This window comes from Silene latifolia, chromosome 10, assembly GCF_048544455.1.
Source record: "Silene latifolia isolate original U9 population chromosome 10, ASM4854445v1, whole genome shotgun sequence".
NCBI lineage: Eukaryota > Viridiplantae > Streptophyta > Magnoliopsida > Caryophyllales > Caryophyllaceae > Silene > Silene latifolia.
The window spans coordinates 78,226,487-78,245,092 of record NC_133535.1 but is presented as its reverse complement, the minus strand read 5'-3'; the positions used below and the strand labels follow the sequence as shown (position 1 = coordinate 78,245,092).

The 18,606-nt window shown below is 44.0% G+C and overlaps 1 protein-coding gene and 1 long non-coding RNA gene across 4 annotated transcripts in view; one reads left to right on the top strand and one right to left on the bottom strand.

Annotated features, from left to right (window-relative positions):
• LOC141607814 (CBL-interacting serine/threonine-protein kinase 23-like) overlaps positions 1-18,606 on the bottom strand; it is a 201,228-nt gene that overhangs the window by 142,504 nt on the left and 40,118 nt on the right. The window contains exon 12 of the mRNA XM_074427159.1: positions 4,932-4,988. Within this exon, the coding sequence (XP_074283260.1) occupies positions 4,932-4,988 (57 nt within the window). The remainder of the gene's footprint in view (positions 1-4,931; positions 4,989-18,606) is intronic.
• On the top strand, positions 9,723-13,535 carry LOC141605691 (uncharacterized). 3 transcript variants are annotated; one of them, XR_012526429.1, is made up of 6 exons: positions 9,723-10,045; positions 10,989-11,075; positions 11,516-11,859; positions 11,977-12,184; positions 12,975-13,061; positions 13,176-13,535. It is a non-coding gene; the product is annotated as an uncharacterized LOC141605691 (long non-coding RNA). The 3 variants fall into 3 exon arrangements; XR_012526431.1 differs by having other exon boundaries at positions 9,751-10,045; positions 13,262-13,535; XR_012526430.1 differs by having other exon boundaries at positions 9,760-10,045; positions 11,528-11,859.

The window sequence follows — 18,606 nt, the reverse complement described above, 5'->3', positions numbered from 1 at the left end:
TCCACAGACCGAGACGTGGCCCACGTCCACACCTGGTCACTCGTCTTTGTTGTTTGGCTGGGAAGCTATCTGGCCTTCTATTGTTATCTGAATTGCCAGCTTATCTTGTTCGTCCTCCAATTCTCCTATGTCCGCTTCTTCTAATTTTTGGATAGATGGTTCCAGCATGTGCGCGATGGGGATATTGGACACCTCGGTTGGCTTGAAGGTTGCCCCCAGAGTCGCTAAGGCATCTGCTTCCACATTTTGGTCTCTAGGGATCTGCTTGAGCTTACAATCTTTGAATTTTTGTTTCAGCTCCTTTGCCACCTTTAAGTAGGCAATCATCTTTGAATTCCTAGCTATGAATTCATCATTCACATGATTAACTATTAGCAAAGAGTCACTGAATATTCTGTTTCGTTATTAGTTGCCTTATATTCACATCGTACTGCTTGTGCTACCAGATCTCCCTGCGGTGACAACATGATTAGTCCTACACCTGCTCCCCTTTGGTTGGAAGCTCCATCAATGTGTATCTGCCAGACTTCTGCTCCCTTATTTCCTTTGAGGGTCAGGATCTCCTCGTCTGCCAGGTTCTGGATAGCTGGACTGAAGTCTGATACAAAGTTTGCCAGTGCCTGTGACTTGATTGCTGTCCTAGGATCATACCTGATGTCATATCCACTAACGTGTACGGACCACTTTGACATTATGCCTGATAGCTCAGGTTCCCTCGTTATTTATTTCAATGGGTAATTAGTCACGACATGTATAGTGTGTGACTCAAAGTAGGGGCGCAGTTTGTAAGATGCAACTACCAGTGCTAGTACTAATTTTTCAAGAGATGTGTACCTAGTCTCTGCTGGAAGCAGAGACTTGCTTACGTAGTTGACTGGCTTTTGCTCTTTATCCTGCTCTCTGACTAGAACTGCGCTTACTCCTACCTATGTGATAGCTAGGTAGAGGAACAATGGTTCTCATGGCTCCGGCTTTGATAATAATGGTGGGCTGCTGAGATAACGCTTTAGCTCCCTGAATGCCTGCTCGTTGTCTGCGGTCCACTCGAATTTATGGCTCTTCCTTAGTATATCGTAGAATAATCTGCATTTGTCCGAGGATCTCGAGATGAATCTTCTCAAAGCTGCTACCTTACCAGCTAGTCTCTGCATGTCCTTTGGTTTTTCAGGTGACTCCAGTTGCAATACAACTTTGATCTGTTTGGTGTTGGCTTCTATCCCCCTCTGGGTTACCATGTAACCTAAGAACTTACCGGAGGACACCCCCAAAGGTGCATTTAGATGGGTTAAGCTTCCTTTTGTACTCTCAAAAGGTGTTGAACGTTCCTGCTAGATCCCTCATGCGGTCCATAGCTTTTCCTGATTTTATCACCATATCGTCAACATACACATCCATGGTTCTTCCTATTTGCTCTTTGAACATATGGTTGACTAGTCTCTGGTATGTGGATCCTGCGTTCTTCAGGCTGAATGACATTACATTGTAACAATATATTCCTCTTTCAGACATGAATGCTGTCTTTTCTTGATCTGATGGATCCATCTTGATTTGATTGTAGCTACTCCAGGCGTCCAGGAATGTCAACATCTCATGTCAAGCTGTCGCATCCACCATTGCATCGATGTGTGGTAGCGGGAAGGGATTCTTGGGATATGCCTTGTTGAGGTCAGTGAAGTCCACGCACACACTCCATTTTCCATTTTTCTTAGGTACCACTACTACGTTTGACTGCCACTCCGGGTATTTCACCTCTCTTATTTTGTTTGCTGCCAGCAGGCTGTCTACCTCCTAGTTGATCACCTTATTTCTCTCAACTTTGAACTTCCTCCGTCTCTGCTGGATGGGTTTTCATTTTGGGTCCACACTGAGTTTATGTGTTATGATGGATGGATCGATCCCTATTATGTTGTCATGTGACCATGCAAAGCAGTCCATATTAGCCTGCAAAAATTCGATTAGGTGTTGTCTGAGGTCTCATGTGCACCCGGCTCCAATTAGCACGGTCCTCTCTAGGTGCAGCTTGTCGAGGTTGATCTTATCTAGCTCCTCAGCTGGGGGCTCAATGTATTCGTCCTGGACGTGCTGCTTCTGTAATTGCTATGCTGGGGCGCTGGCAGTGCACTTCAGTGCTTTCTTATAGCAACTTCTAGCTTCCTCCTGGTTTCCTCATATTGTTTCTACTCCCCATGGTGTAGGGAATTTTATGCATTGATGGTATGTTGAGGGAAATACCTTCATCAGGTGCAGCCACGGTCTTCCTAGAATGACGTTGTAGATAGAGGGTCCATCTATGACTAAGTACCTAACCTGCTTGTTGACTCCTCCCACGTAGGTTGGGATTACTATCTCGCCCAACGAGCTGGCTGTCTCCCCACTGAACCCTACCACCAGAATAGTCTTCTTTTTCAAATCCTTCTCGCTGAATCCCATGTTTTCTATGGTCTTCAACATGATCAGGTTGACCGAGCTACCGGTGTCAACCGAGACCTTTCTGACTGTGCAGTTGGCAATTGATAGGGTTATGATGAGTGCGTCGTGGTGTTCCTGCTCGTCACGCACGTCTCCTTCGTCAAAAGTAACCGCATGTAGATCACTATGAGAAATTCTGCAAGAAGTCTCTGGCCTATCTCCTTTGGTCTCAGTACGACGCCTTTTGGCTGCCGAATATGTTAACCCACTTATGTCTGAGCCGCCTGTTATCACGTTTATTATTTTATTGCATTTGGGTGGGGTTGCAGGTTTTGTGGAACCCACCTTATCCTGCTTCTTGCCCCCACGTGGAAATAGGTGGCTCAGATCTCCCTGTTCAATATGGCGTCTGATCCCTCTACGTAATGTATAGCAGTCTTCTGTGTTATGCCCGATGTCACGATGGAACTCGCACTTCTTCTTGCTGTCTTTTCGCCATAATTGTTCTTCTACTTGTGGTCTGGGCCATCTTACCCGGTCTCCCATCTCTCTGAGTGCTTTTAGGATTCCTCTGATGCCAGTTGTGAATCCATACTCCACCAGTGTGGGGATTTGCTGATTCTCCTCTTTGTTGTTAACCCTGTTAACTCCCCTCTCATATGGCTTGTATCTTTCATCATTCTTGCTAGTTGGCTGCTTCTTACTTGTTTTTTCCATGGCCGATGTGCTTGATATGCTTGGCGTACTTGGTATACTAGCTCTGGCTAGGGTGTCCTCTTGCAACGTGATTGCTGCTGCTGCTTTCTCTTGTACTGCCTCGAAACTATGACAAGGATGCATAGTTAGATGCTTATATAGGTCAGATTCATGATGTAGGCCTCTTCTGAATGCTTCTACTGCTGTCGACACGTCACATTTTTGTACCGTGACCTTCTCATTATTGAATCTGGTGTTGTATTCTCCAATGGTTTCGCCAGCTCCCTGGACGATTCTGTGCAAATCACCTACATGCTTCTGTGGCTTCCGGCTGCTTGCAAATTGTTGAGTGAATGCGTTTACCTAGTCGGCAAACGTGGATATCGATCTGTTAGGCAGGCCTATGAACCACCGGAGTGCTGGCCTAGTCAACATGGATCCAAACCCCTTACACATACACGCTTCTTTTACTTGCCTTACTGTCGTCACTGTCATCATTTTCTGCTTGTATTGGCTCACATGGTCAAAGGGATATGTAGTGCCATCAAAGAGAAGCATGTTCGGATTTGTGAATCCCTTTGGCATGACGATAGTTGATATGGCATCCACGAATGGTGAGTCAGCATAACTGTCGGGTGCCGCATTTTCAAGTGGAGGTGGCAATCCTGGGACCCTGCTCAGCATCTCCCTCAACTCCAGGTACTGCTGGTTGGTTAGACTTCGGGAGTCTTGGCTTTGTCTCTCTGCTACCTGCTGGCTTGGGGTGCTACTTCTCGGCCTGCTCTCTTGAAGGTCCCGGTGTGGGGTGGTGGCTAGTGGTGTTGAGGTTATGAGCGTTTCTTGATGCCAGCTTACCTGTGGGCTTCTGCAGATCTGCACTGTGTATACAGTCGATTACTACGAAATTATCAACTGGGAGGTTACCTGGTTGTGCTTCCATGCGGCTGGCTGGCTGCCAGCTGTCTGGTGTGAGATACCTTAACCCTTGTGGGGTTCTTCTTTCCCCTGCTAACACTGCTGTCAGATCTAGCCTTTTTACCAGCTCAGTTGGTATCTGTCGAAGTTGGCTCTTGCTGCCTGATGCCCCATGTGTGAGATCTATTACTGGGGCCCGACCGCCATTCCCCGTGCTGGCTGGAGTGCTGGTCTGCTGCTTCAGAAAGTTAATTTGTGCCCAGAGTTCCCTGTCTCTCCTCTTTGCTTCGGTTTCTGCCTTCCTCTGGTTTTCTCGCATATCTTCCATTACTTTCTAGAGGTTTTCCATGCCACTAAGCAGGGTTTGCGTCGGACTAGGTGGTGGAGTGAGGCCTGAACTTACTGTTCTCCTGTCCGATCTGGTATGAGTTGTCATAGCAGGAGATTTGGGAGGTAAAGATGTTTTTGCCACAGGTGTGGTTCTTGAGGTGTGCCCAGGAGCCTGAGTTGATGCCGTCGATGCCGGATTCTGAATAGGGTTTGGTGGTAACGACGGTTGGTCGCTCCTTGACACGACTTTTGATGTTTGTTTCTCCATTACACGTTTAAGTAATCAAGGATTGACGACCACAATGCACCACGGTGGGCGCCAAACTGTTTAGGTGATTTTTACCGTATTTAGGTTTTATTAGGTCAATGTGGTCTTACTCGTTGTATATTGGTTGAATGTTTACGTCAATGCTAAATAATGGAATAAAGAACGTAATTAAAGGTGACACGTAAGATTTGGTGACGCGGAAAACCCAATGTGGGAACAACCGCGGGAGGGACGGTACCCTTTCAAGTATTGCACTAGCTTATTAATGAGGGATCGAGTACAATGGAGACGGAATGTAAATAGAAGATGATACCTCTGTTGCGACAGCTAGCTGACCCTTACGCCCACTTTTTTCACCTTGAAGTTTCATCTAAAATGAATATGAGATGTTAGGCCCAAAATCTGGATATGGGCTGACTTGGGACAGTAGGCCTGGAAGCATTGCGGGATGCAGGATATCAGGGAGCCAGGGTGGCAGCGTCAGCAGGCAGCGTGAGAAGTGGGCTTTGATCCGCAGGAAAGAAGCACATGAGAGTCCTACCACTTACCATATCCGGGGAAGGAAAGTCCTATTCAGCATCAAATTTGGAGTTACTTGGAAAGAAAGCAAGAAACCTTACCAAGCTGAGCTCTCCCTATATAAAGAGCCTCAATACAAAGAAGAGGGATCATCAGAAAATACGAGAACTACACCATAGCATTCATAGCAAACGTACGAACTGTATTTTCTCCCGAATTATAGTGAAAATATTGGTGGGATTCCGTCTCCCACCGCGATTGTTTCCCACATCGGGTTTTCCGCGTCACCAAAATTGTTTGTGTTCTTTATTTACGTTGCCCATACAGGTTAACATACAAAAATCGATCAAATCACAATACAGACCTAACGCTAACACCACTTTAATCCTAAATTGGTAGAAATTTACCAAAACAGTTTGGCGCCCACCGTGGGGCATAGTGGTCGTCTTCGTTAGCTAGTCTACTCAGCAACCAAAGCATGTTCGGACACAAGGAAACCAACTCAGGCAGCACCAGCGATGCACCAACAACACAGATACCCCCCTCGACGGCGACGCATGCACCATCTCCCTCGGCAGCAGCGGCAGTACGTACAACTTCGGTTCAGACCACCACTGCTGCTCAGATACCAGCGGTCAAACAAAGTCAAAGTTCCCAGGCAGCAGCAAGCCCATCTTCGGGAAGGACACAGACTAGAGACCCAGGATTCGTTCAGGGACGGCAGGGGGTCACACAGTCTGAAAGAGGAACACAACCTAGGCAACAGATTCAGGCTCCTCCGAGTCCCACCAGCATCATGATAAGCGGGCTGGACACATTAGCCAGGACAATCAGGACTATCCAGAGTGAAAATAGAAGCATGAGATCCCAGATGGAAGAGGATAACAACCTCCTCCGAGCACAGATCAACGAGTTGAGGAGCCAGGCCGCTAGTTCGGCCCCTTGGACGCAAGAAGACAGGTCTGGGAGGCCAGCAGGAGAAAGTGGGGACCGAAGGCAGACACGAGTATTACCACGTGAAGTAGCACTCAGGCTGGACATGGACACAACACCACAGCAAAGAGGAGGACTGGTCCCAACAGGACTAGGGGCATTAACACCAGATGAGGAGCCAGCACGTCAAGAGCCTACACCCACATCAGGCGCAGGGGGACATCAGAGGAGCAGGGCTGCAGTCGCGGTCCCAATGACCGGGACGCCAGCCATGAATCAAGTTGAATTTATCTGGGGAGGCACCCCGGCGGCAGCAGCGTCGCAGATACGCCAAACAGCAGTCTTAGAACAGCAAAACATCGCACGAGGAGCAGAACATCGGTCACAGGAGCATCAGCGACCCTCCGGAAGAGAGACATACATAGAACAACAATACCATGAACTACGGAGGGTCCCAGGAAAGCCTCTGCCTATGGAGATGGCTGCACCAGAAAGCTACGCTGACTCACCGTTTACTGACGATATAGCCACCGTGGCCTTACCAAAAGGATTTAGCGTGCCAACGATGAATCTCTTCGATGGAACCACAGACCCTTGCGATCACATTAGTAAATTCAAGCAGAAAATGATGGTTACCACTGCCACGGGAGCCTGAAAGGAGGCATGTATGTGTAAAGGATTCGGTTCAATCCTAACCGGAGCCGCATTACAATGGTTCGTCGGCTTGCCCAACGGGACCATATCTTCATTCGCTGATTTGGTAAATGCATTTAACCAACAGTTCTCCAGCAGCCGGAGATCACCCAAGCAGCCAAGCGACCTATACAGGATCGTCCAGGAAATAGGTGAATCAATCAAAGATTATGTCACCAGGTTCAATGCAGAAAAAGTCTCTATACGAGGCTGCGATATGTCCACTGCCATCAACGCCTTTAGGCAGGGCCTGGATAAGGAATCAAACCTCTACAAAGAATTAACTATGTATCCTTGTGAGAGGTTTGAAGAAGTCCAGCAAAGAGCTACAGCGGCATTAAGGTTAGAAGAAGACATACAGGCTCGAAAGGGAGTAACAAACTTCGACAAGCCAAACAGGAAATTCACAACAGAAAAGAAAGACGAACGAGCTAAGCCATATAGCAGACCCAATATCAGCAGAATAATAGAAAAAACTCAGCAAATTGATGACTGTCCACTTCCTCCTATGCTGTCAGAGTACGGATTCAACGCGGGAATGGAAGGGTTGCTGAAAGCACTCAGAAGCCTGGGTGATCAGGTGAGGTGGCCAAAGCGTCCCACTCAGGATCGACCCAATGACGAGAGAGACAGCAGCAAGAGATGCGAATGGCATCAGGACATAGGTCACAGGACAGAAGACTGTTACAGGCTGCGAAAGGAAGTAAAGTTCCAGGTACGCAAGGGAAACTTGGACCACCTGTTATCACGTGGGAGCAAGCAGGACAGGAGGGAAGCAGCAAATCAAGTGCTTCCCTCTGCTCCACCCATATGCACGAAAATTATTAACGTGATAACAGGCGAATCCGAGCTATCAGGTTTGACATATTCCGCCGCTAAGAGGAAAGCCACCGGTAGTAAAGGAGATCATCCAGAAACTTCACACAAGGTAAGCCAGAGTAATTTACCCACGGTAACTTTCGACGAGACTGACATAGAAAGCGGTGCAGAGCAATATGACGATGCCCTAAATATAACGTTATCCATTGGCAATTGCACTGTACGAAAAGCATTAGTGGATACAGGAAGCTCTGTGAATCTCATCATGCTCGAAACCCTCAAAACCATGGGTTTTGATAAAGAGAACCTGATGAAGAAATCTGTGCCCCTGGTAGGATTCAGTGGTGAAACTGCGCATTCAGTGGGTGAGATAACTATCCCAACATATATTGAAGGAGTTAATAAACTAGTGAGATACCTAGTCATTGAGGGTCCAACCACCTACAACGTGATACTATGAAGACCATGGCTGCATCAGATGAAGGCGGTGCCCTCAACATATCACCAATGTCTCAAGTTCCCAACGCCATGGGGTACGGTCACAGTAAAAGGAGATCGAGAGGAATCCAGAAACTGCTACGCTCAAGCCCTTAAAGCTACAACCAAGCTCCCCTCATAGCAATTACAGGACCGGGGCACCTCGACAGGATACAAGGAGCCTCCCTCAGACGAACTGGACCAAATACACCTGGACGAGGAACACCCGGATAGGACAGTGTTGATTTGAGCAACTTGCAGTGAAGAGCTGTGCAGCCGGCTTATTCAATTTCTGAAAACTAACATGGACTGCTTCGCTTGGTCCCACAATGATATGATAGGTATTGACCCATCCGTTATTTCATATAAACTAAGCGTGAACCCAAGCTGCACCCCGGTACAGCAGAAGAGAAGAAAATTTGCGGCGGAACGAAATGAGGTCATTAACAAAGAAGTAGACAGTCTCTTGGCAGCAGATAAAATTAGGGAAGTTAGCTACCCTGAATGGCTCTCTAATGTGGTAGTTGTGCCAAAAAAGAACGGCAAATGGAGGGTTTGCGTAGACTTCACAGATTTAAACAAAGTGTGTCCCAAGGACCCCTTTCCACTGCCACATATCGATGCAATGGTGGACGCTACTGCGGGACACGAGATACTCACTTTCCTCGATGCCTGGAGCGGTTATAACCAGATCAAGTTGCATCCACAAGATCAGGAGAAAACAGCATTCATGTCGGAAAGAGACATATATTGTTATAAGGTCATGCCTTTTGGCCTAAAGAACGCAGGGTCCACTTATCAACGGTTGGTAAATAAAATGTTCAAGCAACAAATAGGAAAGACCATGGAAGTATACATATATGACATGGTAGTAAAGTCCAAAAAAGCAGAAATGCACATGGAGCACTTGGCAGACACCTTCCAGACGTTAAGGGAGTTTAAAATGAAATTTAATCCGTCCAAGTGCTCGTTTGGGGTATCTTCAGGAAAATTCTTAGGGTATATGGTGACCCAGAGGGGAATTGAAGCAAGCAAAGAACAGATAAAAGCAATACTCCAGCTGGAATCACCCCAGAGGCCAAAGGACGTGCAAAGGCTGGTAGGGAAGGTGGCGGCCCTAAACAGGTTCATATCAAGGGCCTCGGATAGGTGCAAGCTACTCTGTGACATATTGAGGAAGAGTTTGAAATTCGAATGGACTGAGGAACATGAAAAAGCATTCGCAGAACTCAAAAGCTACCTAAGCACTCCACCACTACTCACAAAACCAAAGCAGGGGGAGCCACTATTCTTGTACCTTTCAGTCATGGAAGCAGCTGTAAGCGCGGTCTTGGTCAAAGAACAGGAAGGAGTGCAGCATCCCGTATATTACATTAGCAAATCTCTGCTTCCTGCAGAGACCAGGTACACTTCCTTCGAAAAACTAGCATTGGCTTTGGTACACTACTACAATTTTAGGCTAAGAACACGCCCCTTAGAGCACGGTTGGTGACAAAACCGTCATATACCAGCCAATTAATTTCGCGCTATTAATGGACACATCATTAAGACGGTTCAAAACTAGACCCGTCCTCAATATAAAAACAACAATGACGGTTGGTCAATACAATCGTCCTCTTATTATTACACAAGACGGTCACTTACTAGAACCGTCTTCTTATTTTTTAATAGTGATTACCAATAATGTTGATATTCCCAATACTCCTCGCTCATTTGCCTTCCCCTCACACAGTACCACACTCTATTCTACCCTAACATAACACCACCATCACCTTGACGCTGCCACCCTCGCCTCTCATTACCACCACCACCATCTACCTTGACGCTGCCACCACCATGCCTCGTTACCACCACCACCTCCACCACCACTGACCCTCATAAACAGCACTGTTGTATCGATCAATCGTAACCCGTCACCGCCGCGTTCTCCTTCATCATCGCCCTAACGCAGCACCACCATTCGCCTTCTTTCATCTCCTTAACGAGGTACCGAGTTACTCAAGCTTATATTGCTCACGATTTTGTTTATATTGCTCATATTTTTGTTTTTAATTGTGGGTAGTTATATTTTGAAACAAATACTTGATGATTTGAGGATTATTGTGTCATATAATCTGGGAATGTCTATTTTTTCTTTGTGGGTCGTCTCATTGAGCGAAATTATTGCAAACCCGGTAAATTCTGATGATGATTAGTTCTTTTTTTTCCATTGAAAACTTGGGTTCTTTGGCTGTTTTTGGCTGATTAGTATTTAACAAGTTATTGTATTCTTCCATTTCTTGTTATTATTAAGTTGCATTATTGTTAAATTAAGTGAGTGTTGGAGTTATTGTGGATAATACTTCATTAGTACAAAAATAAAATGAAAATAGAGAACTTTGGTATGGTGTGGTTAGCCTAGCAAGACATCATAATTTCTAAGTAGAGTTAGGCTTCAAAAGCCATAAAAATTAGCATAGTTCCTACGTCTAAGGCATCATGACAGAGAGTATAAAATGTTACATCCTCTAATTTTGTCAACACAAAGCAGATTACAGAGAGTATAAAATGTTACATCCTCTAATTTTTGTTATGCAATATAATATACACCAAGCTCCAAGCATAGTAATGAATTATCTAAATAAAAGAACTTGGGGATTTTTCGCATCCAGTAAACATAAGCTAATATCCAGAACGAGAGTATAAGTAACAGGTTATTACGAATCATCTTCCCCCGTTTCCATTCAACTATTACACATATAATTAAAAATCAAATTTTCTCCTGGTTGTATGGATTGGTCAATGTGAAAGCGCTTTATTTTCCTGCTTTTATGGCAGTACGAGTTAGTGTCCTGATGTAAGTGCACTAGGCCTAATACCTCGCTTTAATTATGCCTTTATTCGTGGTCATACGTTTAATTTCTTAATCAGCTGATATGTTTGTTTGTAGTCCTGTACTTAAAAGCAAGAGAGTAGTTGTGGGAGACGGAATTACATTCTACCTTTCTGCCTGTCTTTTGCGCTTCAACAACCGAAAGTAAGCAGATATTTAATTTTGTTATTTGTTGCTTGTTTTGCTTATGCTCCATAGTTAGATAAAATATGTGATGGCTTTGAAAATGCTCTTGCAAAGAGTACGTATTCTTATCGTTGTTGAACCTGAAATGCTAAGTTAAACAAAAGAAAAGTTACTTCTTGCTAAGTTATTTTCAATGTATCAGAAATTTAAGACCGTCAGCTAAATAGACGACTTAAACAAAAGAAAAGTTACTTCTTGCAAAGTTACTTCTCATTTAGTGGATATTTAATCGAAACATACATGATTGGCTTCCTTTTTTAACTGTTGAACTGAGTCCTGCATCTGTTCCTTTGCTCCATGGCTGCCAGTTTTTATTTATACCAACTGTCCAATTTGTAAAGAGTAGCAAAGAGTAGCGGTAACTTTGTGATTTATGAATACTAATTCAAATTTGAAAGATTTATGTGCAGGTTGATCGATGACAACTTAACACAAAAGAGAAAAAGAAGTAAAAGAAAAAATAGCTCTGGGTAATCTGATGACGGTACGACAAAGAGAGAGAGAGAGAGAGAGAGAGAGAGAGAGAGAGAGAGAGAGATCGGTCCTGAAGTTAGCAGCAAATGCTCTTAGAGATGAGGATAAGTTAGATTGGGATAGTGAGCTGACGTTGCTGACTGGAGATTGGGTTGCGAAATTCAGTAGTTGGATCAGAATTACTGTTAGGGGACATGTTAGCTGCACGGTAGAAAGATAAGACGATGTGGATGAGCCGACAAGACAAGATATGTTGGATAGTATCACAGTATGTAGAAAACTACGTAGTTCTTAATTTTCATTTATGTTTTATATACAAAAGGTTAGTTTTTATGAATATCTTTAAGTTAGCTGTTTTTTATTTACTTTGACTCATGGTTATCAGGGCATTCACAGTTATTAAGGAAGATTGGTGTCTTGGACTCTTGGTAAGGCAGGAGAGTTATGGAGAAAACGGAAGAGTAAGTTTGTCTGTGATTGGTTATATGATGAGGAGATGAGAGCTATCCAGTGGACAAACCGACCTTGTGGAAGCAGATTACATAAGATGAATGAATGTATTTGTGGCCTCTCATACTACTGATGCATTTAAGGTAATTTTAAAGTGTTTTAAAAAGCTTAAATAAATTTGGATCGAGTTCAGGTGTACTGAAAGACGATTTTTTGTGGTGTAAAATGATGTTTTGAGTCTCCAAATTGAAGTTTTTATGCTCTCAGAAGCATTTTGTAGTGTAAATTGATATTTAGAAGCACTAGTTGGATGTTTTTATGTTGTTAGACGGATTTTTTTGTAGGTAATTGATGTTAGAGGCTGGAAATTGTTGACACAATTTTTTGTTCTGATGTTATAAATTGATGTTTAGTTAGAGGCTATAATTAGATGGTTCTATGCTGTCACACATTTTTTGTGATGTAAGCTACTGCTATAGGGGTTGCAAATTGATGATTATACAGTATAAAATGATATTTCTGGATGAAAAACAAGCCATTATTAGTGAGAAAAACAAGAAGAATGCGGCTATATTGTTAAGGCTATGACATATAAGGGTTGTGAAAGGGGTCGAAAACTTGTTTTTGCTCCATATTATGAAGGGTGTGTACCTTTTTATTTTCATACTACTATTAATATATTATTCGATGCTACTTATTAATATGATATGATGATTGTTTTATTTTATAAATGGTACTTCGTAGTAAACATTAGATGTTGGCTACCATTAATCCAAAGAATAATTTAGTATATTGGTGTGAGCCTTGGAAATTTTTGAAGGATACAAATAATAATACTTTTGTCTCCTAACTTATATAGTCTATGTTTTATTGTTGTGGGTTATTGTTTATACGTTGTAGTTGACCTGATTTCGATTTTTGTGTCTTATGCAGCCCTATGGGACCGTCTTATGTAGATATCGTGTATGCTGATATATGTTGCAGATTATCAGAGGATGATATACTAATATTATTCCAAGTGTACGTCCTTCCATTTGTTTCTTTTGTTTCGATATTTACTTCATTTTACTGTAAAATTACACGTGTAGATATGTAAATAATTGTAATTGTGCTTTTTGGCTACTTTGTATGTAGTTAATGATTAAAGCCCTAAGACATATTCGGTTGAGCAAATTGATGAGGTGCCGAAAATTTGGACTAAATATGCATTGCCGTTTCAGGCGCGAGCGAGTATCTGATGACAACGTTTTTGAAGTATAAAGGCTGGATGCTTGGATGTTATCTAGATAGCTTAATAAGTGATGGCGGTGTGTGCATGAAAAACTTGTGTTAGTGCTTGTGTTGATAGTTTGTATTTTGGAGGTTCACACTTATTCCGTTTTTGTTGGATTTAGATTATAAATGTAAGATTTTCTGAAAGTAGACGAATATAATATTTAAGCTATACGACTATTGTCGTATACGGTATGAATGAAACACTTTCCATTTCAAAAATCTAGTAGTCAAACCATGGATGTATGCTAAAATAGTGCGGGTTATATTCATAAATTCGCGCTAAAATGATTTGAAAAAAAAATGTATAGAAGACGGTTCCTTGACAAACCGTGGTGAAGTTGGCGCAAAAATTACGCGCGTCATATATCCAAAACAAGACGGTTGAGACGCGCAACCGTCCTCTTCTTAAATGAAAAGAAGACGGTTCAAAAACACAACCGTCATGTTTTGAAAAGCAAAAGGGGACGGTTTGACTTTATGCCAACCGTCCTCTTAGGCAACGAGGACGGGTGATTTTAGGACGGTTTGTTTAAGATTGAAGGACGGCTTTGAACCGTCCTCTTCGTCGATTATTGTAGTAGTGTTACTGCTTCCTATAAAGTGCGGCCGTACTTTGAATCTCACACCATCCATGTAATAACCAATTACCCGCTAAAAACTATTATGAGAAAACCGGAACTTTCGGGCAGAATGACTAAATGGCCAGTACATCTTAGTGGGTATGACTTGCAATTCGAACCCAGAACGGCGATAAAATCCCAAGCCCTAGCAGATTTCGTCTCTGACTTCTACCTTGACACCCGTGGGGAGGCAGAAGAGGGAATGCTGGCGATAACAGGGAGTCAGGACGGTGAGATATAGACCCTATACATTGATGGAGCCTCAAATGCAAGAGGGGCTGGTGTGGGTTTGGTCCTTCGGTCTCCTAAGGGAGATATGATAGTACAAGCTATTCGGTGTGAGTTCAAGACAACCAACAACGAAGCCGAGTATGAAGCCCTTATACTTGGGATGCAGATGGCGTCAAGGCTCAAGGTAAGGAACCTAAGGGTATACAGTGACTCCTTGCTGGTGGTAAATCATGTAAACAACGAATATGTAGCACGTGATTTGAAGATGATAGCCTACTTAAAGATAGCGACAGAGCAGAAGTCAAAGTTTAGAACATTCAAGATAACTCAGGTACCGTGGGAGCAAAACGTGGAGGCAGACACCCTGGCCACGTTAGGATTCACCTTCCAGCCACGGAACTGTCAAACATACCGATTACCCATATGTTGACCCCAGCCATCCAGAAGGAGCCTGATCAGAATCCGTTGAAAGAGGATGCACACGTGCAGTGTGCACAGGGAGCAAGGACTCTGGTCTCCACAGTAAGACAGCAGGATGCAGATTGGAGGGTTCCATACCTGAATTGGCTAAGGGATGGGACACTCCCTGAAGACAGAAAGGAAGCACAAAGTTTCAGAATAAAAGCTTCCAGGTATATCATGATTGATAATACTCTCTTCAGAAAGTCATTGGCAGGACCATGCCTCAGGTGCTTAAGCAAAGAGGAAGCTGAAACGGTACTACAAGATACGCACATCGGAAAATGCGAGAACCACGCTGGAGGGCGGAGTCTGTCAAACAAAATCTTGAGACATGGGTATTTCTGGCCCACCATGTGCGCAGACGCCGTAAATCATGCCAAACGTTGTGAGTCATGTCAAAAGGCGGCTCCAGCAATCCATCATCCAGCAGAACCAATGCATCCGATTATCTCTCCATGGCCATTCATGATGTGGGGCATGAACATAGTGGGTAAGCTGCCCAGGGCTCCAGGAAACAGAGTATATTTGCTAGTTATGACTGATTACTTCTCAAAGTGGATTGAAGCAGAGGCAATGACAGAGGTAAAAGAATAGCAGGTGCTCTCTTTCATCAAGCGCAACATCATAAGCAGGTTTGGGATACCATCTGAAATCACATGCGACAATGGGTCCCAGTTCATATCAGAAAACACCGAGGGCTTCTGTGCACGATGGAACATAACGCTAAGAAAATCAGCCCCCAGATATCCACAAACCAACGGCCAAGGCGAGTCTAGCAACAAAATCATTGTAGAGAACCTCAGAAAACGGCTGGAAGAGTTGGGGGGAAAATGGGCAGATGAACTACCACTGGTACTCTGGTCAGATAGAACAACACCGAAAATGGCAACAGGCCAAACTCCATTAAGCCTTGTATACGGAGCAGAGGCAGTGATACCCTCAGAAGTTCTGGTACCCACGCACAGATACGGCTGTCAGACGGCAGAACAAAACAAGATCGAAATGGCCAAGAGCCTGGATACAGTTGATGACCTGCGGGAAAGCGCCTACATAGGTATGACATCGATAAACAATCCATAGTTATGGACATGGCCCACCTGCAAGTCCGGTTCGATCTGCGGACATACAGCGGTCTTTTTGAAAGCCGCGCTCGGCGGCGTAAAGGTGCTTTCGACCGGATCGTTTTTAGATCGGTCGGTTTCGTCTCGGTAAGGGTCTCGAAACGATTAGAGGTGTTCGGAGTCGCCACCAAGCATTTGTGGGATGCCTGGAACCCGTTCGAATTCCACTTTATACCTCGGTCAAATCGAAGCACAAAGCAGCGTTTTGACATAGGTACTAAAGATAAGGAAATCGTCCCTCTTTAGCATCCTATCTCTAGAATGACTCTCGTACGCCCTGGATAAGGTCGTCCACTATCCAAAGTTTCTGAGTAAGAGGTGAAGGTACGTATTGGGAAGCCCTTTAATCAGACACCCAATCCCGCCCGCGTTTAGCGGCCTCTACTGATCGATCTTGGTTGGTTGAATGCAAAAGTTGATAAAACGGTTTAAATGCATGAATGCGCATCCAATGATTTAAACCTAACATGTGAGAGCTTTCTAAGTCGGTTGATTTAATCCAAGTATCAAGTATAAGATGTCGAGTTGGATTAATGATTGATTTGCATGCAAGATGGAAATTAAACATCCATTTACCGTATTAGGTTTAGGGTGCATAACATGATCCATTTGTCTTAGTAAGGCAATTTGCAAATGTGGTTTGAATAGTCATCTGATCTGTCCTATATCCGAGTTAACCGGAGTCGGGATCGTCCTAGACTCATGCTGGAAGGGAACAGGCCCTGTACCAGACGGCTATAAGAGGTGCGAGCCAGCCGGCGGTGTAAGGGGCCTCCCTCTGGTTTTGAAAATGGGAAGGAAAAGGCCTGCTTGAGGCGCGGGTTAGCCAACGGCTGTATGCCGTGTTCTGACTGTTTAGAAAACGTTATGAAACGTGTTGAAGATGGGTATTTGAACCCGGTTTGATTTTCAAAGGGTCGTTTAGACCGTATTTGTCGATTTGAAGAACTAGACTCGAATAATCATCATTGTTTGATAATAGTTTTGAAAAATGGTTATGGAATAATTGTCTTAAGTCCATTTGAATGTCATTAGTCGACACTCGTCATCGTACCCGGGTTAAAATCCGGCATGGTATATAGAACCAAGGATGATTTTGTGTTGGTGACTAATATGTTTGTTTGAAAAATGTAAAGAAATGAAATAAAAGGCTTTAAAATACCTCTTAAATGTCATTAACCAAATATTATCACCGAAACACGGATTTAACCGTCATGGTATGAAGAACCAAGGGTGAAAAATGCTTTATGGTTAAAACATGTGAAATGAAACAAAAAGGTTTCAAAAATACTTGAAATGGTAAAAACCGATTACAAATATGAAAATGGATTAAGGGAAATGACGAGAACAAACACGGTTGATCTCTGGTCTGAGCACCCCATTTAGGCGCGAGCCTGTTGGCGACCTAAGCGGCTTCTGCCTCAGACCAAAAATCAGTTTTGGTTCGTTTATTCCATGTTTTGGTTCATGTTATGCATGTTTTAGCATGTTAAAATCATGAAGCAAATGAAAACATAATAAACGAGGATTTTTACACCCTCATACTTACATGTTTGGTTATGGCGAGTGATCGATGTAAGTGTAAAAACTTGTTTGATCGAAAAAAACTCGGTTTAAAACCGTTTTGGTAAGTAAAAGAGTGTTTTAGAAGTTTAGTGATGGTGTAATGGTCAAAGTGGTCGGACAAGTGATTTAATGCACGATGACGGTACCAAACAATGTGTAAGGCTCGTATTTACGATCGGTAGGTCGTAAATATGCGTCGGGTTGTGACTTTAGAAGTCGAGTCGAGAATTTTAAAGGAGAAAAGAGGGGGCGGACACTCGCGTAAGTCTCAAATGGGTGGCATTTGAGGGGTATTTATAGAAGAATGAGTGGTTGTGTGAGTTTTGAGCGACGTGGCCACCTGGGCTGCTCAAAGAGGCGCGAGCCACGTCGCGGCACTTCGAGTCGTGTTGTCACTATCACAACAAACACAATCATGATTTGTTCTATCCTAGGTTTTGTAGTCACATGTTTGGTACTTGACGAAAATGAATCCGGGAAAACTTAGTATAAAAGGCTTGAGATATTTTGGTTTTTGTGTTTGACTCGGTTTGACTCGTTGTTGGAGTCGGGATTTGAATTTTTGAGTCGGTTTTTGGCCCGGTGTCGGTTTTGACCCTAGTTAGCGTCATCGAGACCCCGTCGTCGTGCATTAAACACTCCAGGTATTTTTGAAATGTTTTAAAATGTTTTGTTTTCGAAATCGTTTTATGTTTTCTGACGTAAAGTTGTACACAAACTGTCGATCAAACGCTGCGATCACAAAACATGTTGTAGTCCGATAATCATCGGGTGTTTGTTGGAGTCTCAGCAGATATTGGGTATCTACAGAGCCCCCACTTTGACTGAGGCTTGGACAGGGCGAAAGTCAAAGTAGAGTCCCCAGGTCAATCGAAGGTTACAACCTGAAGACCTAAGCGACGTCGAGGCGGCTCGAAAGGATTCGGGCCAAGGATCTGCCGTCGGGAAGGGCGGCGCCAAGGCGACTCGAGGGTACGAGACAAGGAACTGTCGTCGGGAACAGTTTAGAGTTTGTCGACTGTCCGTGCGGGTCGTTTAAAGTCTATTAGACTACAGACGAAGGCTCGCCAGCCATAAGAAGGAGTCATACCTGAGGCATCTTCGGATATGTCCTTACATGGTTGCGGATAAAGGCTCGCCAGCTGTGGTGCGTACGTGAGGAGGGCTCAACAGCCACGGTGCGTTGTAAGGCTCGCCAGCCGTGGTAAGGAAATGTACCTGAGGCATCTTCGGGATCTGTCCTTGAAAGGTTGCGGACAAAGGCTCGCCAGCCAAGGTAAGGAAATGTAC